Below are 27,238 nucleotides of genomic sequence, written 5' to 3' on the forward strand. Positions count from 1 at the left end.
TCTTTGTTTCTTAAATATTAGGAACATTTTTGGAGTCTTGACAAGACAGAATTCAGAATCCCACCCAAACTGATCATCCAGATATGGGATAATGACAAGTTCTCCCTGGATGACTATCTTGGTAAGAAAGCAAAACAATTTCAAATTATTATATAAGGGCTGTCTGTTGAAAGTCAGCTACTGTTTGCTAAATAATACATTTAACTATCACAAATTACTTGAGCATTATATTTCTGTACTTTGTTATATTCTTTTTAAGTACCTAGGGGGAAAAGATCAAGTTATCTTTCATTAAAAAAAGAAAGGGTTGATACTGCAGCTTGCTAAATACATTTTATCAATACTAATGCATTCAGCACCAAAAAGATAAATGTAAACACAGCCTACTGTGTCAAACTTGCCTGCCTCACAACATCCTTAAACAAACAAGTAACATGTATGTTGATCACTTTTTTTTTTTCCTAGAACATGTTTGGATATGGGAAAGGTTTATGTTCAACCACTTTGCTTTTTCTTGGTTGCATTATGCAGTGTCTGTTTTACTCTGTTTGTCTGCTAGGTTTTGTGGAACTTGATTTACATAAAACAATAATTCCAGCAAAAGTCCCAGAGAAGTGCAATATAGACATGATTCCAGAATACAAAGCAGACAGTTCTCAGAAGGCTCCCATGACTGCCTCTCTCTTTGAACAGAAATCCATGAAGGGGTGGTGGCCATGTTGTGTTGAAAAGGATGGCTCTCGTATTTTAGCGGTATGATTATTACTTCACTTGTCTTCAAAATTACTTACTTTTAATTGCAAAGGATCTAACTGGGAAAAAATTCAAATTAAGCACTGCTATATTTGAACTCTCACAATTAAAGATATTCAAGCATATGTTTAGACCTTGGACTCAAAATGTATAAAGAATTAAACAAAATGCATATTTATCATTCGCTAGAGTGTTAAGCCTTTTCAGTATATGCGCTATTTCCTTCCAGTGCTTTTGCTTTTAAAACTTGATAGTGCAACTCAATAAACAAAGGGGAAAAAAAATCCAAAACATCTGTCAGCAACAGCAATAAAAAAACAAGATGCTTAATCATTAGGGAAAGATGCAGTCATTGAATTTTTCTTGAAAGAAAAGCAGAATTGTCTTTGTTTTAATAAATTGGAAAAAGCGATACAGAGCTTAAAATGCAACTACTAATTAATCAGCAAAAACATGTGCTGTTTTTGTTGATCTCTTTTCCTATTTATCATTCTCAGACACCATCATAGTACAGAAACTTTCAGATGGAAATGGAACACCACCACTTCCCCAGACACACACAAAATGAGCTTGTCCATGACTACTGTGTTTAGGTACCAAACAAGTACTCTTCTTGCTCTTTCAGTAAGATACTATGTTTGTCATATGTTTTCTGAAGGGTAAAGTTGAAATGACATTGGAAGTTGTCAATGAAAAAGAAGCTGAGGAGAGGCCAGCTGGTAAAGGAAGAGATGAACCCAACATGAACCCGAAACTAGATCTACCAAAGTAAGATACCTTTCTCTTACTAGCTTGAGGAACATATTTCTAGCTACTATGATGTTCTTGACAAAATCTGCATTAAAAATGAGCTATTATAGATGAACTATATCTGTCCTTTGACGAACTGCTTCTAAAAGCCATCTGTGTTTCTTTCCACAAGTATAAGGATAAAATGCAAGGTTGTTTCAGTGTAATGGCACAATATTTGAGTCATGCTGATTTAAAAAAAAAAAAACCTCCTTTCTTCAGCTCTAAACTCAGACTTTTTAAATAATTTATACTATCACACTTAAGTATTTTCTGCTTTTAAACTATGATTAATATTTGTTTGTTTTTCAAAATACAGCCGACCTGATACTTCCTTCCTTTGGTTTACAAACCCCTGCAAGACAATGAAATTTATTGTGTGGCGCAGGTTTAAATGGCTCTTCATAGGCCTTATCATCCTGTTGATCATACTCTTGTTTGTAGCAGTACTCCTCTATTCATTGCCGGTAAGAACTTAAGTGTTACTGTTGTTCAGTCGTAGGTGAGGCTAGCGTTTATATGAGTCCTGAACAGTGTACTCTCTTTACTTCAGATAAGAGTTTCTATCATCTCAATTCTAGCAGGGACACAAGGATTATGAAAGTAAACAGCTATAAATAGTTTACAAATGACTTTTAATGAGAAATAATTAAGTATATTAAAACTAGAGCTGAAGCAAATGACTGCTTTAGAAGTGTTAATAACCCACGCAATTAAAACTTTGCATCTGGATTTCATTCTACTTTACTCTGAAATATTTTATGTTCTTTAACTGAAATTAGCATGTCCTGAATGCATTCTGACACAGCTAGAATCTTAACATCTCTTTGAAAACTACACTTAAGTATTTCATATACATCATTTCATCTCGTTTCTTCCTTTCTCACTTCCACAGAACTACTTGTCAATGAAGATGGTGAAACCAATTTAAAGAAGAGTTTTCTTCCACCTTATCTTTTTAAATAGCAGTGAGGTTTTGCCTCAGACCGCGGACCAAATTGAGCAAGGTTTTCCGTGCATTTTGTTGGCTACTATTTTGAACTGGAAAATAGGTGACAAAAATTTAACCAAGATTATCCAAGACTCAAGGGGTCATGACCGGTATTTCAGAAAGCAAGCAAACAAAAGACCCACGTGTATATTTCTTGAATACAGTAATATCAACCCCGATAAGGTTCTGACTTCCCTCGCTTTTATAGCAACTAGATTTTTCATGAAAATAATTCAGGAAACTGCCAGTTCTTGCTATTTCTATTTTTCAACAGATACATCTTTTGATAATTCCTCTCTATTGCTACACTTTGAAACTCTGCATTCTAAATTAATGAAAAACTACACCACTATTAGCACATGTACCAAAGAAATTTTACAGTGTAATTAAAGATAGGTCAGATGATTTTATAAAATTAAGCAGAATGATGCTGAATCAAATACAATGTTATCAAATCCACATTGCAATAACTATGTATGTATCAGAACTGCATATATGTAGAAACAACTATATTAATATACTGTTTACTTATTGTAACTTAAAAATGGTTAAATAAACTTATCCACAAGTAAAATGCAAGTTTCCAGATTCATCCATTGCAAAACTCCAATTGCACTAAAATCAAGTTTGTAGTCTGAGATTCACTTTCATTTTATGGAGGGTCAAAGCAGTAGTCTCTCTATGAACATTTTCTAGTTCTTAAAACACAGGGAGTCTGCAGTAGGATCTGCACTTTGTGTGATAGTGACGTATGTAACTGCATTGAGACTCCTTACGCCTTAAAGAAGGATGGCAGTAATAACTGCAAGAATTAAAAAGTCTGTGTAGTTAGCAGCACACAGATTTATTTTTTTTTAAACAGTACTGTGAAAACCGTGCACATTTCAGGCAAAATAAATGCTACTGCTTTAATTCTGTTGAGCAAGCTAGAGTAAAGGCATCACATAACTGTGATGCCCTGTTGGTTAAAGTGGAGGCACAAGCAACAGTCATCCTGTCAAAAAGATACATCCTTATTTTTTGGTGAAAAAACTCAAGCATCTTGATCTGTGAATGAGAGCTCAGAGCTGGAACTAATTGCTACCCAGATGGATTGTCCCTACAGTAATAATGAAATACATTTCAGACATAACTGATGGTAGCATCAGCTAGTGTTTGCTCATCCACCAATAAAACCTATTTCAGTCAATGCCATAGGTATGACAGAGAAAAAAAAAAGAAAAAAAATCACAGCAGCTTGCTTTTCAGTATAGTTCAAAAAAGCCTGGTGCTTGAATGGCTGTCATAAGACAAACATTTAGCTTTAAGGAGGTATTTAGGAACAGCATTCCTCAGAACACAGGTATAAAATGGAGCAGAGATCCAAACAAGACTCCTCCCGTAGCATCGCAAGAACTTGGTACTCTCTTCCAGCAGCCTCTGTGCAAATAAGCCTAGGTTTATGGTTTTGCTATATTTACGCAAATGTTACATTTTTAAGTAACTAAAGAGTTGGAAAATCCATCCTGGCTCCCAGCTGACTCCGGAAACAAAGAAAGCACGTGTTTACAAGCAAGTAAATGTGAGCATTATAATTTACATACAATACTAGTCTCACCTGTAATCCTTGACAGAACTGTTAGGCTTGACTCCAAAATACAGTACCTTAAAAAAGGCTGTAGCAAAGATTTAGCTCTGTCTGGGTAACAACATTATGCTGTTTCTTGCCATGCCAGCCAAGACAGCTCTGTATTGCTTTGCTTGACAGCAACTGAGGGTAACAGCCTTTACATCCACAGAGAGGAAAAAAAAAAAGAAAAAAAAAAAAGCAGTCCTTGTGATAGGAAACAGGAAATGAATTAACCCCGGAAATTCCTCATGGGAGGAGGAATTTCTGCAAGTTTGCTTTGCCTCAAGTAGTAACTTATCAAATACACACAGACATGACTTTAACTACTCTATAAACAAGATTTTTATGTCTGTCTTCTGTACTGCAACTAGGCATACTTCTATAGTTGATCTATGTTTTGGCACATGAGAGTCACAGGTTGCACACTTTCCTAATGAAGTTTTCCTTCAAGGCCTGGAACAGATCTGTGTCACATTTTCCACAAGCTGCACACTTCAAGTTTGCAATTTGTTAATCCAGCTTGGGAAGTACGTCCACCCAATCAAAAAATAAATCCAGCCTTCAACAAGGAAGTAAAGATCAGATCACTGCAGATGCACAGTACATTGTTCTTCTGCATATTACTGAAGAATTAAATAGAAATAAACTCGCTCTTTCACTTCAGCAATTACACATCCAAAATACTGTAGTGACATATTCAGTTCAGGGGCACTCCTGTCACAAGTCCTTAGTACACACACAGACTCTTTGTTCCAAAGAAATGATTACCTGGGTCCAAAATAACTTCTCTGTTTTGGAAAAATGAATTCTATTTGATGAGGCTACCTTCACTGCACCTGAGTGTCCTTAAGACATGAGATAAAAGCTAGCTGAAAGCCTGGGAAAGGCTAAAGCTGGACAGAGAGCACTTCTAACAAAAAAGGCTACATAAGAAAAAAAAACAACACGGTAGATCATGCCTTGCCATCAGTACACCAAAATCCTAGCTCTGAAGCCACATATATTCTAAAAGCAGCAGCTGCAGTGATGCACTCAGCCTTCCAAGAAGTGTACAATTTCCTATCGGATCCCCTTCAAATGGTGGTAAATGCACTCTATAGTTTCCCAAGACCAGACTACTGGCTGTGAGAAAATTAACAGCTCCTGTGATTTACTTTACAACTCGATGGATAATATGAGGAAGAAAAAAAAAAAATTAATGATGTAGCTCAAGAAGAAATGTTTGCTCCCAAACCAGCTCAGGGTAAAATAAAGGAGTGAACTCAGCAACAGCCACATGCTGTTCATGCATTTCTTCAGACAACCACAAGATGACATCCCAAGTCTCATTTGTTTGCAAAGTCCAGTGCTTGTGCTTCATCCCTACCCTAAACACAGTTCACATATTTACAATAACACATTATTTAATAGTTCGGGGAAAATGCAGTCCCACCGAAGCCCATTCCTTCACAAAGTGTATTTGGTAAGCACAACTGTCAACACCTTTGGAACATACCTAGTCTACAAATACATACAGAGATTCAGTGACAGCCTGCTTCATACTGACTCTAATACTGCAGTTGTGTTTCCATTCCATGCCAAAGTGATGCTTAAGTGTCTACTGACAACTTGAAAGCAGTACCAGATAGCAAAAACACAGCATTCAGTGCTCAATCTAACTTAGTTATCTTAGCTAGTAAATAACAGGTGTTTTACACAACTGCTCTCTGTTAGGTATGAAGAAACTGTCATACACTGTATTAGAAAGTAATTCTCTAAAAAAGGAAAATTGAAAAATTCTGTAAAAATACACATGACCAAAAAAAAAAAAGAACTGCTGAGTCCAGAAGTGCTCTAACCACAAAGCTACTCCTCAGAAAAGTTTTTGTTACATTTACTGTGACTGACAGATGGATTCCATTGACAAATATAGGATGAAGAATTCCGCAGGGAAAATGCTTTTTTCCTTGAAGCCACCAAAAAGCTCTGAATACACTATAATTGCTTATGAAAGACTCCAAGGCAGTTCTGTTCCTCTCCAAGCCCTAACAGTTGCCAAGACTAGCAGCAAAAAGCACCAAAGCACCAGGGCATTCAGAACACCGCAGGAGGTGAACAGACCTGAACAGCAGTGGGACATCAGCCACCTCAAAGGGATGCACAAGTGGCAGCACAGAGGAGCGAGGCATTCACTGACTTCCTTTAGGGAAGCTACTTGTCACCAGGATGGGACAAGGATCCTCTAGCATCATACACTTTACAGCTGAGGGCTGCAGCAAGTTGCCAGCAACTATTTGGGATCAACAGGCCAAACCTTTTTTCTCCATCCTTTTCCTGCAGTAGTGCCGCTACCACAGTAGCAGTGCTGGAGGAAGTTCCCACCAACACCACATCTGTAAGGGCACACACAGTGAGGTAGCAAATTTGGGTTGAATCTTTTCAAACAGAGAAATGAACGGAAGATGCACAGACCTCCTCTCAGACCTTCAGAAACACTGAATTTTTGGCCACAACAAAGCTGAGGTGCCAAGCTGTAAGAAGACACAGACACCCCTATAAATGAAGAGATGCAGAAGTAGCAGAGAGTTGGGAATTCATATAAACCTTAAGTGCAACTGGTGCTAGGCAGTAATTGAACTGTTAATTTGCACCCTAGCATCTGAACTCCCACTGAACAGCTATGTCCTCTATGGGACAGCTCTGTGTGAAACAGCAATTAAGAAAAAAAAAAATTGCAGCCATCATCCAATGGGGCACAGTGAATAAACCAATGTCACAATGTTCTATCAATCATAATCAGCTTATGTTCAAACCTGTTTGATTTTGACATAGGTCTCAAAAGAGGCTTATAATAAATGAATAAAGATTCAAATGTGAACAATGAAAGCAATCAGTAAGGCTTCCTGTAGAAGAAAACATGAAGAGATCAGCACTAGCTTGAGAAGAGACAGAGTAACAATATTACATGTAATGGAAGCCACAGGGAAGTAGAGATCATATAAATTAGATGCTTCTCTTCAGGGAGAATATTAAAACCACCCATATGCACACATGAAGACTTACTCTACCCCTCAGAATCTTGAGCATAAAAAAAAAAGACAAAAAACATACTAAATGTTAACAGAGACATTTTTGTTCGTATTTTAGCTTACTTTTGAAACACCAGAGAATATAACTCCATAGGAACAAAGCATTCACACATTAGGAAAACACTGCAAAACAAACAAGCTCCCATATTTCACTGCATCCCATGCCCGGAACCCCTAACTAATACTCACAGCTGAGACACACTCTTTGTTGCACAGTTGCCAAGCTTTCTTGACCTGCATCCTTACTACTCAGGTTATCAGATCAAATACCATGAAGAAGAAATTAAACTCTCCTAAGACCATGAATCAGCCCCTGCTCCACTGAGGCCACAGCCCCACAATACAGTGGCAATGATGCTATTAATAGCTTTAGATATTTATTCCTGTCCACTGCCCCATCCTCAGCCAACAAAATCAGACTTAGAACAAAAAGAAGCAACACCAATTTCTTACTACACAGTTTTTTTTTTTGTTTTTTTTCCCCTTCCAGTGTGAAACTATTATTTGCTTTAAACCATAGTACTACAGTGTGCTTACATAAATCACAAAGGATATATCCTACAGGGTAATCTCTTAAGACACCAAAGAAAATATTCTGAAGTCAAGCCCTCTGTTAGGAAGCCCCGGTGCCCCAAAGCCCATTTTCAGGACAGTTGCCAGACTCAAAGGATGAGATCATATCAACTGCATAAGAAGGATCTTCAGAACATTCTCCTCTCCCCCTCCTCCCCAGGAATAAATACCGTAAGAGAGGGAAAAAAAAAGAAAAAAAAAAAAGAAAAAAAAAACAACCACATAACCACTAAGGTAAAAGCGATCGACTCTGAGAAAAGATTTAATTGATTTACTTCAACTGCAGAAGTATACGTGCTGCGTGTGTATTTAATTAGAAATCAGATGCCTCCACTCATCCAGCTCCGATCCATGCTGTGCCAACTTAAACCCTGCCAATGAATCTGAATAGTCAAACAAACCTCTGTCCCTCCTCAAACATCCACCATTCACATTAAATAAAGCACATAACAATAGAAGGAAAATAGACCTGAAAAGAGCTTATTTCCAAATGTAAAGGTCTAACCTGAAGTTAGCTATTTTCATGTAAATCTGAATTCTTCTTGTCCATATACATAGACCAATAATTATCTGTTCACTTAACACTCTAAGCTTCTCTTATGCGATTAAAAGGGAGGAGCAAATTAAAGGAAAATGGAATGGAAATCCCCCAAAGCAATAAAAAGAGAAATGTACCTCCCCTGCTCACAAACTAGCAAAAGGGCCCGAAAGCAAACTTCTGCATTCAGGGCAACGAGAAGAAATAAATGCGTTGAAACCCCAAATTCATTTTGCGCAACAAAAGCCAGGACAGCCTGGCAAAGCCTGCGAGGGTTCTGTACTTAGCATCAGTTTTGACTACTTATCTGCTCTTGTCTGTTTTGGAACAGATGGGGAAACGTCTCCAATTCAGCCAGCCTTAACTTTGCAAAGATCACATGGTAGAGATGCTGACTCAGAGTCTATGTGAGAAAGTCATGTCTAAAATACCTTCCCAAAGCAATTGTTCAGCACCTGGATGTGTGCTCCATAAAATCTCAGCTATCTTGTATACATCCACTGCTGCACGTCACTACTCCTCAAAAACTGAAACATCCAAACTTCACCTCTGACATATTTTGATGTGAATATAAAGAAAATACATTAACTGCTGAGAAAATTTGGTGTGAAAACTGAAAAAGAAGAAAGAAAAGAAATTGATTGCTGATCTGTGAAAATAACATACACATCAGTTTTATCATGAATACAAGTTTCAATTTCAATTAAAACCTGCAAAAAGTTACCAATATTGCTTCCAGTATGTAGCGTTGGAACTACACAAGCTCTTAGGATCACAGGCCAGGCTGTAGTAGTAACTTGCCCACTATCTGCAAAAGATCAGCACACTCACACTATCTCAACTGAAAGTTAAAGTTTGGTGAACATGTTTTATTAGTCATAATCCTTCTAAAATGAAGTAACTACTTTGACTCTGCCTAGATTCAGAAGTGGTCTCTCTACTGTTGGCTTCAACCAAGTAAGCTACTTCCAGTTTTGGACAAAGTAGAAACTCCTATTAATCCATATAGGCAAGGCCTGATCATGACAACCTATCAACGTAAGTGCTAGTCCTATTATTATTATTTTTTTTTTAACCAGTTCATGATCATGTCCAGGATAATGGCAGTACAAATTTTCAAGAGTATGGATATAAAAAAAAAATCCAAACCACGCTATCACATACCACATATAATCTAGAAGGATTTAAATAGCTACTGTAATTTTTAGCAGGGAAAAATAATAATAATAATCACCAGAACCTTAGGAGAATGAGTTGAAATACTGGCCAGAGTACTCTGAACTTGTCGACCCCAACACTTGCCGTCCTACTCCAGCCGTAAGAGAAAACTGAAAGAACTTATGGATTAGCTGGCAGAAACAACAGAATGAACTCTGATGTGGAAGCCAAATGCTAACATGAAGACATCAGCTCCAGAGATCCTGGTGAACTGTAGTCTGAAAAATGCAACCCCAGTAAGATGACCCATTTGTAAATTTCTTTGTCTCCATTAAACAAGGAAGAGAATGAGTACTACGGACAAAATCAAAAGAAGACACAAATCAGCAATGAACTGAATTATGCCATAAAAGCTATTGCCTTGTAAAAATGTGGATGGATGCTTTACAGAATTTTCATAATTTATGATGCTACTAAGAAAGTATATGAGGAAAAAGGCCAATGAGTTACATTCCTCGGAGGAAAAAAAAAAAACACTAGAAAATAGTGATCTGGTAAGAACAACATTTATCAGGAAACAAGACTACTTCTGTGAGTTGCTATCTCCTTTTCCAAAACTCTGCACCACTCACCTATGACTGTAAAACAAGACAGATCACAACATGCCAAGTTTCTCATGAAACTACCACCACTCCAGCAGGGTTGCAACCAAGAAGTAACCTGTCTGCTCTTTGCATGCAGCGCATTTCTCATTGCAAAGCAGGCTTGCCTGCACAGATGTCAATGCATCTTCTCGGTTATTGCTTTTGTAGTGGATAATCAGCTATTAACAATTCTCAACAGTCAGAAATCAATCCCCAAACCTGAAGTTTCACTTATGTTACTTAGTTCTTTAAGGTAAGTACATCTCTCTGGAAGATTTGCGTGACTTAAGTATTTTTGACAAATTTCAGAGCAAAATGGTATGTCTCAAAGGAAACTTAATTCTGAGCTCATTTTTACTCACATCTACAGAGTGACTGTCCCAGTGTCAAGCATTCAAGTATCTCCTATCCAAACATTTTAACTCTTTGTTCCAAGGGCTCCACTCAGGAACACACAGTAAATCTCCACTGAGCTCAGCTTGCATATAGTAAAGAAAGTCTGAACTCTAGCCCAGAAAGCAGCGTGATACTTACTACTATTTATTATGGCACTTAAGCAAGTATTTCTCTCAGGATATAGATCACTCAGGCTGCAAATTCATAAGTTCCTACCTCCACTCAAGTAACTTGGCTGCACTCTCAGCCCTTGAACATGTCACCTAGATTGCATACCTTGCTAAGCTTGGAGGAACATGGGAAACCCCTATGAACATTTGTCTACAGCAAGCAATGGCTGATCTGCTAATTTTGTTCTTTCAACACAAATGTTATCTATGATTTCTGTTATACACACAGTATCCTTCCTGCACTACTCCAGATATTAGACAGCTAAAGCAAAAGCTAAAGCATTTTGCCATGAGCAGAAGGAAGCATCATTATTAGACTGTGTGCTCTGTTGTAAGATAGCAGTAGGCTTGATCTAGCTGTCAGTGGAAATGGCTAAGATGCTCCTAGACAGCACTGATGAATGCTTCAATGTGTGTTTTTAAATAGTATATCCAGTCTATAAAAATAGATTATCAAATGAAACAAATCCTGCTTAAAACTTCCATTATATGCATTTCAAGAGCAAGAAACTTCAATACAGTAAATATACTCCTATTTCTGAGGTACAAACATTTTGTTCCTGGTTCTTTCAGCAACTGCAAACAAATAATTAGCCCTTCTGAACTCAGGAGTCTTGTAGCCTGTAGTTAATGTGATGTTACTAATGCATTTATAAACACCAGGCTCCAAAGCCAACACTGAGATATTCCATCACTATTTAGATCTCTCATTAACTTCACCACCCCGACCAACATGCTGTCACTGGCAGAGTGTTTGACAGTTTACATTACCTGCAGACATGCGTTCGTGTCAATTCAATTAAGAAAGATTAATTCCAGAACTGACAATGCATAAATATTTTTAAATTACACCTGGCCTCTTTGGCAGTGCTTATTCCAAAGACTGACTTCAGAAGAGAGAACATGTCCTTAGCCTCCTGGGTAGAAAGACGAACTAGGAAGAAGGTAAAAGAAAGAATTTATTATGAGTTTAGTACTCCATTATTGAGTCCAAGTCTAGCCTTGTTTTAATCCTTTCCCTCACCACCAAAATAATTAAACAAGCTTATCTCGGTCTGTTACAGAAATAAGGGAAACAGCATAGATTCAATCCACACAGACACTGCCAGAAAATTGTCAGAGGCATCTTTACGACCATCTTTTGCTAACTGGTTTAGCTATAAATTTGTGAGCATTATCACTTTGGACGCACTCAGGTACTGTGACGATAAACAATATATGAGAATTTGGATTGATAACATTTGACATTTATCTTCATGAACAAAGACCTGGGTAACTCCCCACCAATCACACATGTGATGAGTAAAGATAAATGTCGCATCAGACTAAAACAGCTCATATTGTAGAGAAGCACTCTTGCTCCTGGCTCTGGCATGTAATAGTGATATCTCGCTTCAGTGCATATGAACATGCTTTATTAGCTAAGTATTGAGCTTTGCCCACTGTCATCAACAGGTCAGGAACCAGAGGAGTCAGTTTTCTAAAATTCTGGTCCAAGGTTTAATCCACCAGAACAAACCTCCATGGTTTCAGTGTAACAATTATAGAGTCATTGCCTAAAAAGAGCATTAAAAATAGTAATATCAATAATAATACCTCTCATCTGCTATAGCCAAAATCAGTGCCATACCCAAATAATCAAATTCTCCAAGGAAAAAGTGCAGCCCCACAGTAGTATCAGTAATATCCTGCTTTTGGGACCTGAGCCATATCTTTGTGCCAAATTATGCTGAACTATGTGGATGCATCAACTTCAATGATCCTAACCTTGGCTGATGCTAAATGAGGCTGACATATCCTCCACGCAATAGGAGTGGGAATCTCTACTAAGACATAACTGGGAATACAAGAGGGAGCAAGCATTCAGGCAGCAGTGGCAAAGGCAGGGGAGACAACACATTCCCAACATTTTTAAGATGGTGGCTGGTCCCATGAACTATTTCCTCCATCCTTCTGAGTGAGTGAGTTTGGTATTATGGTTAGATTTGAAAAAAGGAATTGTGGAATCCATAATCTCCTGCTAGAAACATTCAAGATTATGATGTTCAGACAAAGCTTTTCTTATTTTCATGCACTCATTAGTAGAAAAGATTGATTGATATCTTAATGATTACCTTAATGATACCTTAAAGTCATTGAAGGTGAGTACTTCTGTTACTTAAGCTAGTCAATACAAGGCAGCATGAAAGAAAGAAAGAAAAAAAAAAAAAAACACAACATGCTCTGTAAGGGTTAGCTTTCTCTCCACATGCCTGAATCCTCCCCTGTGTGGACATGGCCCTGAAAGACCGTTACTCATTTTATCTAATTATTATCTTTTGTAAAGATGGCAGTCTCTGAATTTGTCTGTTTTTAACTATTATTTTATTTTTAAATCCTGGATTATACTTGCAAAAGTCTTAACTGTTCATCACTACCATTATCATAAGGTATCTGAAAAATATTTCCAGATTCTCTTAACAGCTTTCAGTTCTGGTTGGAAGTATTTTTTTTAAAGGCTGATTATTTGTAAGGCATGCTAGGAAAAACAAAATGTTTCAAAGACTGAAGATATTTCAAAGTCACACTGGGATTTAAGTCCAAAAGGATGCACCAAAAACAAACAAACAAAACAAAAACCCACCACGTGTAAACCTTTCCACATATTCAGGAACTCCCTCATTTCATTCCCCAAAACAACAAACGCTGGAGAGGGAAAAAAAACCAACATATATATAAAAATAAATAAAACACTGGTCCACATGGGACTGGAACCACAGAAGTTGGCCTTTGACTAAGCCCAAGATGCTTAGCATGTCTTTGAAAACTATTTACTGGCATATCACAGCTCTCTCAATCCCTGAACCAGCCTTTACCATAACATATCACATCTGATCTAATCACCCCAAATGTCAATGCTATTTTCACCAAACTCTGTTATCCTGCCTGAAAATGGCACCCACTTGTGGGCTTACTGCTCACGATGAACACAAACTTGACCTCGTGAAAACCAAACTTCATTAATCTAAATTCAGCAAAGTGGACAGAACTTCTGCCAAAAAAAAAAAAAATTATTTTGAGGTTCTTCATTTGAACATCTATAGTCTTAATCCCATAAATGTACTAAAAAAAAAAAAACAAAAAACTGGATTTCCTGAAATTTTATGAAGCACTTACACCAATAAATAATGCTAAGTCATTAGAAATATGAGGATATATTAGAGAAGGAAATCCAAATTAGAAATACCCATGGAAAAGACATTTATATGTACAGTGGGAAAAGATAGCACCAAACTGCACTGAAGCCATACAGGGTAACACTCCAGCTGCACAAATGTTACTAATCCAGGGATGCACAGGACAAGAAAGCAGGAGACCTTTCTCTGAAAAATGTTTCAGTTCAATCACTTGTTACAGAAGTTTGCATTCTTTCATTTAATCTTCTGGTTGAAAAGAATGATTACATTAAAATTAAATATCACTTAGTGCTGGATGTAAATGTCTCTAACCAATTTGCAAACTAGCCAACACTGTTCTCTCCTGTCTCAGATCTGAAGAGGCATTTCAGATGAAATCAATTTTAAAGACATCCACTGATTAAATCTTTTTGCTTAATTTTTAGTTTTCTTTAATATAGGACTTTTTGTTACGCCAAGTTTTCCTCAAGCCAATTTCTTCTGGTGGGGACATAGTAAGCTTGAGGTACAATGGGAAACAAATGGCAATTATTAGAGAGAAGTCAGAATAAATCAATGTAAAAACCTGTACCAAAGTAACTCTTATTTTTATATGAAAAAAACATTCTCTATTTTCACTCTTTCTTCCTTGCTAGTTCAACTACTTTCAGACAGTTAACCGGCTTAGCTATACTACCTTCCTCTGGAACAGTGCCTTTGCTGGAAGAAAGCCAGCATTCTTTAAGTCTCAGGAGGGTGAGGGAAACTTGGACTACAATTTCTGTCAAGGATCAACAACAAAGTCAAAACTTGCAACTTCAGGTAGCTTTGGGACACAAGTCCTCACTCACACCAAATTTGTCCTACTGCTGTGAAGTAGAATAACTGACAAATTTCTTCTTTGATTTAAAAGCTTAACAACTACTTTTTAAGGACTTCGAAGACCCAAACCTTTTCCCACACAATTTCCATTCGCTCCCCACACTACACAGCCTACTTTTCACACAGAAAGTAAGTGGTTATAGGGAGGGGGGGGGAAAAAAAAAAAAAAAAAAAAAAGCAGTGTAACTGCAGCATAAAACCACGGCAAAGTTTGGATTTAAGATTTCAACTGATCTCAAATTTAGACCTGAAATATGGCTTTGCGAACCAAGCTCTTTCGTTCATTTACTAATTGTTCTGGAGCATTAATGTTCATTTCATTAACAGTTTGACAGTTTACAGAGTAGTGTGATTTTCTTGCAGTGAGGACAGCAAAGAGAAAATGAAAGACAAATCAATACAGTTATGAGACAAGCCAGGAGTAACACTAAAGAAACACTACAGAGGTTGTAAGTTTGGGGTCTAGCTATCAGCATCTCTTGATAGATTGTCTTGTTTTGAAAAATCAGATTAGAGACAAACAGTAACAGAAACAAAATGATAATATCCATCTAATCTGCAAATAATCTGCCTCATAAGATATCTGAACTGCAAAATTAAGTGCCTGCATTCTTCTCTAGCTTTTCTATAACCACAGAGAATATCAAAGGCCATTGTTCTTTTATGCGTATGGACACAAACACCCCCAAAATGGGATGAATCGCCTGTTTGGCAATTGTATGCAGATCACAGTTAACATTCTTGCAAGCAAGTAAAAGATGTTCCAGGCTGCAACATCTGGGGACTAGCAAGCACAGAGTAGATCATAAGCGGTAAGCACAGTGCAGATTTCGTTTCTGCAGTAGGTATATCTTTTATGGCCACGATGGAGATACGCAGTGGCTCTGGCATAGTAAGATGATTGGCAGGCTAATAAGAACTTTTAACAAAAACCAACATGTTAGGAGCAATTCCCAAAAAGGTTTGGGACATCCAACCAGTTTGAAGCAGAACATTACATTTTTACAGCTGAAATAAATGCTTTATACAAGTTTGAAAATTGAAGAAATCTAAGATGAAACAGAAAAACTCATAAGAGTTGTACAATAGATGAAGAAAGGGTTACAGAAGACAAGGCACATATGTGCAATTAAATACCCAGTAACAGAAAGCTCCGAGCAAACAGAGTAGCTATGTAAAGCAGCAGATGGGGAAAACAAAACAATAGCAAAGGCAAGTAGACATAAATAGAAGTGTCCATTCTCCCTTTACATCCCATTTACTTAGCTTGTAAGTCTTTAGTCATGCTGTTACCTTCTTAAATGTTTCCAACACGTATGAAAGCAAAAACTTTCAGACATGCAAAATAAATACTTCAAGAGAATTGCAGGTGGTGCAGTATCAGAACAAAGAAGGCACTGGAAAGTTAATACATTTCAGGTACCGAATATTTTGGTTCTAGTCATGGAGGGATTGTCTTGTTCTGACTCTTCTTGAAAATGAGTACAACCTACATCACTACAAGAGCAGCCTCTGCACCAGGCACCAGAAGTCCTCTCTGAGATGTTTAGACCCCTCTACATTTTCCTGACTGAATCCAAGATGAAAACAGGGAAAACTAGCTTCCCTAAAACAGGGACCATGAATGACATCAAACAGTACAGCCTGTGTAGGTTTTATCCTAATATCAGTTTTGATACAGGCATTAATCTGTTTTGTTCTTACAAAGAATGAATAGCAGTAGATATCTTTTCTCTGTTTACCAGTTTTTAAAGCCTCAAATAATTAAGAAGTCTCTTAAATGAAAACCATCCCTCACATTTTAAACCATTTTCTCATCTGCATGGGCTGCACCTATGCAACATCTTACAAGCACGTATGGCCTTCGTCATTTTTTATGTCTGCTCTAGGTTGCTTTAGGATAACCAGTTTTTGTTTCTCTCTAGCTATATGCAGAAAAATAAGTCTACTACTTTGCTCTTTATGCTCTTCAATTTTGCAATGCATCATTTGCTTTTTGAATTGCAGATATTTTGCATGTTTCTAAAACATGCCTAAGCAAGAGTCACTTGTCAACAGCTGCATTAAAATATCACACTGATTAAAACAAGCAAAAAGACCTGGGTTAAAATGAAATAGACAGGAAATTAAAAATTACATCTGACACTTCACTTTTTACTCAAACCACTGCAAAGGAGAAGAAAGGTTAAAACTACAAATATTCTTATCTATAAAATTCATCAGAGATTGAAGAGGGAGGCAGAAAGTGGTAGCGTCTGCAATTCGTACCCATCACACTGCCATCTAAATAGTTTACCATCAGCCTGGTAAAGCCTGGGCAGACAAGAAGAGACACAAGACAATTCAGAATGCTCTCAGCAGCAGAAACAGCGGTTCAGTAGGTGACACTATTGCTACCAGGCACGGAGAACATGCTCCTTTGGCTTTAGTACAGAACCAGGCCCTTAGAGTAACTGCTACAATAGGTGCAAAAATATTCCTGATCACTTAGATCTTTAATTTTTTCAGGCCATCTTTAGGGGTGAGCATATTGATTTATCTGGACAGTCCTGTTCATTCTTCTAGAGCACACATCCTCTGTTCCCTTTCTTGGAAGTGACATGGTTACATTTTAGGAGTGGGTGAAACAACTTGGATTAGGACAGAGCTTCTCAAATTACTCAATCTCTTCAGTAATCTCTCAGTCTGATATATTTGATGTACCTGTTGAAAAGTACCTTCAAAATCTGTTGCAGAGTTTCAACTGTTCTTAGAAAATACAAGAGTAGCTGACCTAAGATTTGCTCAAAATGTCCTGATCTTAGCTGAAGCTCACTAAAACACCACAAAGTTGTTTTAGAGATAAAGCAGGTCACTATGACCAATAGCCTGCACCCTTCAAATATCAAAAAGGTCAGTACCAAGGCGGATGCTCGCTTATCAAAAGAATGTAGTTGGAGTCCCAGACTTAACAGTAATACTGCTTTAATTCCTCTAGCACGACAAATGCCTATAGAGGAAACTATAGGACATGGAAAACAGGATACATGCAGCCTGTGAAAGGGATTCATTCCTGGAATCTGGATGGAGAGAAAGGCAGCTAGCCTCCCTTCCCCCTTTCCTTTATCTTCTCCACTTAGACTATGGCAGAGTTTGCACCAACAGGGCAAAAACTTAAGAGGAAAAAGCCCAGACATATCTAGTTTATTCTCTCCCACTTGTGGCTTCAAGCAAAACTCCTCAATACTCTAACAAGAAGACATGAGTAACCCAATGGAGTCTGAAGGTGCTGGGATCAAACCAAACAGTGCTTTAGTAAGACTGTTGTGACAGTTAGCTGGTATCCTTCTGGCTTATTTACAGAAATGGGAGGACAGACATGGGCAAAGATGATGTGGAATTCTACAGAGTAAGGAAAATGGCACTGCATGCAGAGCAAAGAAAATCCAACAAACTTAAGAAAACATTTCAGAGAAATCTAAAATTTGATCTCTTCAGTGATCTTCTCCTTTACTGAGGTGTCGTTTTGAGCGATGACAGTTTTGTTTTCCCAAGATTAAAAGTCTAGACAATTTAAATCCCATCTATGGGGAAGGGAAAAAAAAAAAAAACAAAAAAAAAAGACAGCACCATCTTTAATAATCTGTGGGTAAAGGAAATCAACAATTCTTTGCATTATTAATAACGAGAGCCCCAAACCACATGAACTTCAGGGGGAGAATAAGGCTTAATGAAAACTATCTACCAATGGGAGATAGTATCAGCTTTTTTGTACAGATTTTCTCAGAATCTGAATCATTACGAATCCCCAACAATTCCCAGCCAGCAGAACAGTTTCCCCTCTAGGTTTTTACTTCTGACATTTCTTAAGATATTTCCACAACACATTTTTAAAATCCAGAGACGTATTCCCATTGCAGAGTTTTTAAAATCCCCACACTTACAATTAGGCCAGATCCCAAAAGGGTGATCTGAACAGTTATACTACAAGGAAGAATTCCAAAGTACCGAACAAGTATCATTAATATTGCTATTACTTGATGCATCCTGTACTTTACTGACTCAAACTTATTACCCCAAATCTATGTAATTAAATGTATCATGGCAAACACATATTCAGAAAGAAATCCTATGGAACTCTAGTTAATACTAAAGGATCATATCTCCAAGTCTCGTTATATGGGTCATGAATAATATTAGAAAGGATTGCTGTGTCTCAAAACAAACAACAAACAAGGGAGCTACAGAAAAGGGATAACAAACACAATAGACCAAAAGAGAGAAACATACATCCAAGGCACTATGTCACTGCCCTACTTCATTTATAAAAGAGAGCTGGCTAGTAATGAGCATTAATTTAGTTTACTTTTTGTAATGGTATGACATTATTCTAGATGTACATCTTCGGTCAAAATAGTAGTGTCACAGGAGCTTACTTTCATAGTTTTACACCCGATGTAACTACAAAACTATCTAAAAGTAAAATCATTCATTTAGGAAAGAAATTCAAATAGGACATAATTCACCCAAAAAATAAGTGCAAAATGAATATAAACAGGCCCATTTACATATTGACTCTCTCTAAATGTTTAAAGTGAAAAAATGTGATAATTAACGTTTCTATACTCTTATGCTTAAGGAGTCATCACAATCAGCCTTTGTTTGCTACAGAGTTGGCAGCATGGACCTGCTGCATTTGAGAAGGGAATGTTTAGGGTCATTTAACATTATATCACTCTCCCTGATCCAAGAGCTGCTATAATTCTGCCAAAGAGTATAGAGGGTTTCCCAGTCAAGTTTCATCCTGATTTTGATTATTGTTTATCTCTAGTGCATGTCTGAATAGTTGTAGTAAAATGGAGGAAGTTTTACTCCTGAATTTGAGGTCAGCTTGTAATGAACCATGGTTTCAACCGCATGAACAGCTGCTTCTTTTATAAGCAAAAAGGGTTCACTTACAGTTCAGGGTAACACAGTAATAATTTAAGGAACAAGGAAGCTTCTATTCATTTCTTTATTTTTTATATGTTTTTGAAACATTTTGACATCTGAGTGCCTATAGTGGACTTGCTGAATAGAATGCAATATCGACACTATTCTTCTTTGCAAAAAAATTTTGGAAAAAAATGAACAAAGTTAATTTTAAAACCAGAAATAGAGTAGACCTATCAATCGCCATATAAAAGCCTTTTTCACTGAGAACTTCATTTTTCATAGCAAGAAAAACAATTATTGAACTTCTAAAACTTTGTAACTAAAGCTAAAAGGGATATAGTAAGTCAGGTATGCTGCTTGAAAATAGGACCAAAGAATATCTGGACATGACAACAAACCCGAAGGGGAAAATATGGGGTGGGGGGGAGGGAAAAAAAATCAACACCCCCCCTCCCGCCCCACACACACACACAAAAAAAAGAAAAAAAACAAACACAACAGAACATTTCTAACAATTAACTAAGACCTCAACAGAAGAAAAGTCTGAGTTATTTTTATCTTGCTATTCTGGATAAGTGAGAGTCCTTTTATATGAATTACAGGATTAACTAAATAAAATAAGATTAACTAGAAATATTATATTTCCTGACTTTTGCTCATTTGTCTAACCAAGATTTATTAGTGTACTTCTAATTCAAATGCATGTAAGAGATGGACTAAGCAGCTTTTTGGCATTTGCCATCTCAAACATATTATGGCTTCCTATTTCTTGCCAGAATTGATGTTGATGCTTTTTCATTAATCACTGTTTGCTTTTGGCAGTGGATAAGTCACTGGATCAGAAGCCAAGAGATCCAGGCTCTATTCCTGGCACAGCCATTAACTTGTTATATGATCCTAGGTAAACCTCTGTGGACAAAATTTGCTTGTAGGAATTCTTAATCACCAAAGAAGTTCCCATGGCAGCTCACAGAAGCTCACTCTTAATTTCATATTTTAGCCTCTGCTCTCTTGTATTAAGGGCTCCTCAGTAAGTCTGAGAACTTTGCTAAGCTCAGTTTCACTCTTTGGGAACAAAGAGAATCCTCTTTTCACAAATTTATTTAAGATAAGACTGTCATCTTTTTCCTTCATGTTATAATAAAAACCTTACACACTTTGGTGGATGTACCATGGTTTCTCCTTTCAGCAGGAGACAAACTGATTGGTTTTTCATGATCATGGGCTAAGCATGAACCTGCAGGTATTTACCTTTCTTCCCCAGGAATAAATGGATATCCCCAGTTCCCACTGCATTTTCCTTAGAGGTGGCAGGAAAGTATTCCAGATATTCAGTAACTGGACTATAGTGGTAACTCGCTCTTAAGTCTAAAATATAAACTGATTTCTGAACTCTTTCTTTAATGTCTTTTCCTTCAAATACCAAACTGCTTCCCCAAAAAAAACAAACAGAAAAACCCACCTTTGATTATGTACGTAATACAACTTAGGAACATTTAGCTAATGTTTGGAGTGCAGGGGCAAGTGACTTCTCTATCTCACTGGACACACTTGACTGTTCACAGGATGAGTTGATAGAGACAGACTCCCAGAAGGAAAAGAATGAGAACACTAAGTGTATGAAAGGGCACCTACCAGGTTGTGCCTTTAGTCTGCTCCTCTGGTGAACTGCTAGTTGTCTGATAAACAGGCTCTTGGCTCTTTTCTGAAGTGGCTAAGGTAGGGATGAGCTAATTCAGCACTGTATGTGATCTAATTCAGAAAATATGCAGCTATTCCACTAAACTATACACTGTTCTCAAAAGTTATTCTACTAATGCCTATACATTTCTACCACTTTTGGAACACTAGGAAATTTGTATTTCTAAGACCTGTTGCTCTCTGAAAGTCCTTCTTTCCCTCTAACATTTGCCGTAATTAATATTCTTGCCAGATGAAAACATAACTCACTGGTTACAGTACACTAAACTCTTTCTTGTTGATTGGCCATATTTAAAGTGTCAGAGAAGACTGGCAGGACACCCATCCTGCCATACATTCAATGATGCAACGCACTAGAAAGAATAGACAGCATGATGGAAGTGATCTCTCCTGTCTCCTCTCCTACCCTAATAGTAATTATTGCAATTCAAAGAGCATACACTTGGGGCACTGAATTACTGCAAGTTCCTTATTTGAAACATTCTTTCACTTTCAATGAAGAAAAAAATTCTATGGAATCTTAATGTTTTTAACACACATCCGTGCTTATTTTTGTGCTCAGTTAGTTTCTAATCTCACTTTTTCTATTATTTGATGCTTCCTAAAGTAAGGATGACTTCCTGAAGCAGGGATATGATCCAGCAAAGCAATGCTGCTCACAATGACCCTTCATTTTTGCACTATGCATTACAGTCTTTCCTTTTCGCTATACTAAACCAAGATACTTCGGTGAGGCAGACACTCCATCCCATAGTATATGTGTTTTTACTTAAAATTTAGCTTTGGGATTCTTATTTTGAGCACAAGAAATGGTAGTTATGCCTATATTAATAACCTTCTGTGTCAATCCAGAGATTGTAACACTCCTGCTACAACAGTCAGATGAAAACCTTCCAAGGAAATGCACTTTGCACTTCTGGAGCTGTAAGGTTCCAGCAGGAAGGTTGCTCGAGCCCTTCTGAAACGAGAAGCTAGCTGTAATTTCATTTTCCAAAAAGAGGGCTTTCTGATGTTCTGGGCAGACATCACTAGGGTATCAAGGAATGAACTTCTGGAAAGTAACATCTATTTTTGCTGTTTTCTGGAAGAACTACAGAGCCAGTGGTTACAGGTCTGCATGATGAGAAACAGTTCTCTGCCAAGCACAGGCTTTTGGAAGTACCATGAAAGAGTTCCTAATGAAATTGCATCATAAACACATGCATTTGAATTTAAAGATAGGCTAGTCTTTCACAATGCTTGTGTGGCTTTTAGTGCAACCCCTCTTTGACTGCTATAATGTCATTGTGCTTCTGTAATACTTGCCATTACAGAATTCTTTCATCTTCCCTCACTATATCTCATGACTGTTGGAGTCTGGGTTTTCTTACGAGTTATCTATCTGCTAGATTCAGAAAGCACAGGCCAAAAACTGAAGTTTTTACACTACAATCTCAGTGTCAAGATGAAAGAAGGGAGAAGAACAGCCTTTGCATCACTAAGCTGCTTTCCCCAGTGAACTCAGACAGACCTGTGAAAGGCTGACAGTACACCCCCTCCACAGAGACTGGCAGATTAACAAGGCCTTTCATCCCCCTCTCCTTGCTTCAATTGCCCATTGCAGGAGCAAGAAGATGGTGAAAAAACCAAATCTTTGCAGGATAACATTCAGAAAAGCTACGCTCATTTAAATCAGGTATTTAACATAGAACTCAGCCTAAAGAAAACTAATATTGTGCTATTCTAGGACCACACAACTAAATAAAAATCTTAGATGTGGCTTCATGTTTGAGCTTCAGCCAGTTCAAACATGGTTATCCCAGATGCTGATTTATTACTTAGAAACCAAGTAAGGAAATGGCTCACAAAAATGACATCTTCATGAAAGTTCACTAATGACTATAGAGAATTGTAGAATCATTTGAGTAGAAGGGACCCTTAAAGGTTGAGTTCAACTCCCCTGCAATGAACAGAGACATCTACAGCTAGAATAGATATATAAATGGTAGCTGTCTGTGCACAAAAGCTGTAGTGTTTCACTGCTAAATTTTAGTGGTATATATACAGTAGGTTTTCAAAAATGGTAGCAGATCAGCTCCTCTTGATATGGCTTAGGAATTTGCAGAGAGAGATGCCTCCATAGATCTCCATGCAAGTTCAGCAGTCTACAGAGATGAACTAATTCCCCTTTCACATGTTACTGACAATCCTACTCTTGCTTTGAACTGCTGCTGAGTTATAGGAGAAACACTCCTAAACCACATGGAAATGGAAAAAAAGAAACAATGTATGAACTAAAAGGGTGAATATTTCCTCAGATTTAACGGTAAGATCACTGCTGAGATACCAAAGAATTGGAAGAAACATAGTAATAATAATAATAAGAATGTGTGGATCACAATAAATAAATAAATAAAAATTCTCATAGGGCGCACAAGAATAAAACTCTTAGTTCTTCATTGCTAGGGTATGTGAAAACAGAAGATGACAAAAGAGTTGCTAAAACAGCAGCAGAGGCTGATCAAAGTTCATCATTGATAATGATAATCAAATTCATGAATCAACTCGAACAGCTACTTAATTTCATTTGTTTTACAAGACTCATCTATATGACAAGTGAAAAAAACATGGTAGGGTAAGCTCTTCAAGTGCTAAAAATATATCTTCTTGAAACAGAAGAGCTGATATTTTGCTGCTCTAATTCATTTTCAAGAAGTGACACTCCTAAAACTGTATAGTTTATCTGTAATTTTCTGCTAGAATTTTTATGCCTGTTAACTGGATTAAGCAAGTTGAGAAAGCTAAGAAGCGTTCTCAAGTTCACATGTAGTTTGTGAATTCAACAGAGGAGTAAAGAGCATGCACCAGTAACATCACTGCAAGACTGTAACCTTTATTTAATAGCCACCCATCCTGTGTTGCCTGTGTGTTGGCTAATTTAGACATACAAAACGACTGGCAAATAAGTACAACTAAATCTAAGTCAACAAAGGACACACTGCTTCTTGTTGTAAGGGTAGCAAAAGGGTATGAGACAGTCACAGGTGTTCTTAAATAGAGGAGCAACTGTCAGATATGGGAACAACACACTGCAAAGGGAACCATACAGCTTAAGAGAGAGTTAAGGTTTAGCTAGGAAATAAGGATACAGAACACAAATCTGTAAGAAAACAAATTACTCCTATCACTGACAAATTAATTTGTTCACTGTGGTCAAGGATATCTCAAATCACAGAAATAAGAATGTTTCTTGTACCTGTTATTCATTAACCTCCAGCAGAAAAGGGGAGTAACAATTTACCTTACTCCCGAAAAGCAATGCAACTCCAGCAGTAAAACTTAAACTCATAAAACCAGTGCCACAGTCAAACAGTCTGAATTTGGATAACACAGCAGCACTGTGGATTTTCATAATGAATGGTAAACAAGACGAAATAACTTGCTAGCATACTATTGCCATGCTCAGACTACGGGACATACAAATAATCTTTAAGTGCAAGCAGTGATTTATGTAACAGAGGTTTTCAGTCTATTGCTTTATCTGCAAAAGAATTTACAAATTAGCGAAGGCTGTACTTTAGCAGCCTTAAACCACACAAATTGTTAGTATCTCAAACTTAAAGCAGAGAGTAAAATAAAGTAACTACTGCTGAGAGTTTACTTCCTTCTGCTTCATAATGCTACAAGTTCCTATTCCAGTGACTTACAAGCAAATGAAACAACTTTTTGCATTAAACCACTGAAACAGCAGCTCACCAGATTTCCAAGTTGAAATCCACATCAGATTTAACAGCATTTATTCCAATCTAGATTCTAGTCTCAGAGATTAGTACCACTAAAAACAAACTTTAAAAAGCACAACAAAACAATAATGACGCGTAATGCCAGCAACACAAGACACAGCCAGTAAAATTTCCCAAGTGTTACAGCAATTAGCTTTCTTACTGGATTAGAGAGGAGTATAAACATCCACTCCCGGTCCAGTATAGAAATCCAGCAGCCAGATGATGCTTCATTTATATGCATCTACTCAAGAGCAGTTTCCTTTACACACCTAACACCACAGCATGTGCATGTATATATGAGCACACATGCACAATAGAATGTATCTCCAGACCATGGAGATCCCATCAGGATTATGAATGAAATCTAGAAGCCACACAGAAGGCCATCCATGATAAGCATTTTAAGCCTTGTTGGGTTTTTTTTCCAGTCTATAAGAAGGTGGAATCTGTAGCTAAAGACACACTAAAGTTAAACAGACATCTTGAACTACATGCTTGATAGAACAATTTTGAAATCTGCTCGATAGAACTATTCTCTACAAACTGCACAAAGATCTGATTTGAAAAATCAAATCAGTTCTAGCTACAGCAGCAATTGCCATCAATCCATTATGCCCCTTTTTCCATTATGCATCTATTACAGTTAAATTAAAAGTATACCAGAAGCACAGGTATTCCTATACTTTGCTTTCCCATTCTGCCTAATCTTATAAAACTGTAGACTATAAGCAAAAGATGACATTCTTGACTTCTGTGGATACACACACTCAGGTTATCCAGGTTTCTGCCAACATATTTCAGAAACTATTGTGTAAATTCAAGTATTGTCCCATCTCACTCTGATCTGTTTTAGAAATACAAAATTACTAAACCAGGACTCAGCTATGACTTTCTTAGGTAGTCAAGTTACATAAGGAAGAATTGAGACACTTGATGTAACTAAATAGTAGCTGGCATAAATGGCAAACTTTTGTTTAAGTGGGACAAATCTCATGGTCAACATTCAGAAAAATTTAAGAGTGAGCTTAATGGGACTCCTCCGTGAACAACTGTAACTAATTGCTCTCAAACTGCCCTCCATGATAATGAAAATAAATTAATTCTGTAATTTCAGAGATTTGAAGCAGATCAGAAGCACCACAATATTTTTATCTTTTTATCTTATGCATTGCAATGTGTTTAGAGGATGGCTGTTTCTTCAAGGCTGTCTCTCAAAGTTATGGCAAAACATGACAACATTCATCACTGCTACAATCACTAGTCACGCTACTTTACTCTGCATTATTTATTGGATCACAATGATCATATCCTTCTTTTGACCCCAAACCTTGAAAAATACTGCAGACTGTTAAAATACTTACAGTAAAAGCATCCATCTAATCTTTCTACTCGAGCAAAACAGAATGCTCTATCAGGAATGAAAAACTGGTTTCAGTGAGGCTACTTGACATAGGAATGAACCCACTGAGTATGGAAAGTAAAGACAAAGGGTGTTAAAATAGGAGTGAAATGTTGCAAGGAGCGTTTCCCTTAATGAATTACTGGGAGATTTGTAGCAGGCCAGCCAGGGTAAGTCTTTCAGCATGTGTATCCAGAAGTGTCATGGACTTGCTGCACTATATCGTTGCTGCCCTTTCCATGAACTGGGCAGTTTCCTTTCACCAGTTTATTTTCACTTCTATTCTGGCAGCTGTCTACAGCAGTAGACATTTATCTTAAATAATTTGCTACTTGTTGAAGAATTCATTGGGGGAGGAAGGAGAGAAATAGCCATTCTTGGTGCACCATGTCATAACTGATTCAAAAGAAAATTCAATAAAGATAAAACAAATTTCCCACAGATTTTTTTCCCATTTCAGATATCTCATACAAATAGTCACCTTCCTCCCTCCCCTCAAACAACAGAATATCAAAACTTGCTTCATTTAACTTCCCATTTACTGTAGGTAGCGAAATTTATGAAGTCATTTGTTTTTACTTAAACCTTCTCCAAAGGATATACTTTGCAGGTGAGAAAAAAAAAAAAAAAGCAAAAGACAAAAAAAAAAAGACAAAAAAAAAAAAGACAAAAAAGACAAAAAAAAACGTAAATAAACTTACGTAATAAGACAATAACAATTAATAACGAAAGTT

General features: G+C 37.2%; 1 protein-coding gene and 1 long non-coding RNA gene across 7 annotated transcripts in view; one reads left to right on the forward strand and one right to left on the reverse strand.

Annotated features, from left to right (window-relative positions):
* The window catches only part of MYOF (myoferlin), a 68,210-nt gene extending 65,103 nt beyond the window's left edge, over positions 1–3,107 (forward strand). For 5 of the 6 annotated variants that reach the window (XM_010714553.3, XM_019617667.2, XM_019617666.2 and 2 more), the window contains 5 exons: positions 22–121; positions 560–753; positions 1,412–1,521; positions 1,862–2,009; positions 2,438–3,107. In XM_010714553.3, coding sequence (XP_010712855.1) covers positions 22–121; positions 560–753; positions 1,412–1,521; positions 1,862–2,009; positions 2,438–2,473 — 588 coding nt within the window. In that variant the 3' untranslated portion in view covers positions 2,474–3,107. Of the gene's footprint in view, positions 1–21; positions 122–559; positions 754–1,411; positions 1,522–1,861; positions 2,010–2,437 lie in introns of those variants that run through there. The other variant, XM_019617669.2, reaches the window with a different exon arrangement.
* The window catches only part of LOC109368827, a 44,463-nt gene that overhangs the window by 3,882 nt on the left and 13,343 nt on the right, over positions 1–27,238 (reverse strand). The gene's annotated exons all lie outside the window — the stretch shown is intronic.

This window comes from Meleagris gallopavo, chromosome 8, assembly GCF_000146605.3.
Source record: "Meleagris gallopavo isolate NT-WF06-2002-E0010 breed Aviagen turkey brand Nicholas breeding stock chromosome 8, Turkey_5.1, whole genome shotgun sequence".
Lineage (NCBI taxonomy): Eukaryota > Metazoa > Chordata > Aves > Galliformes > Phasianidae > Meleagris > Meleagris gallopavo.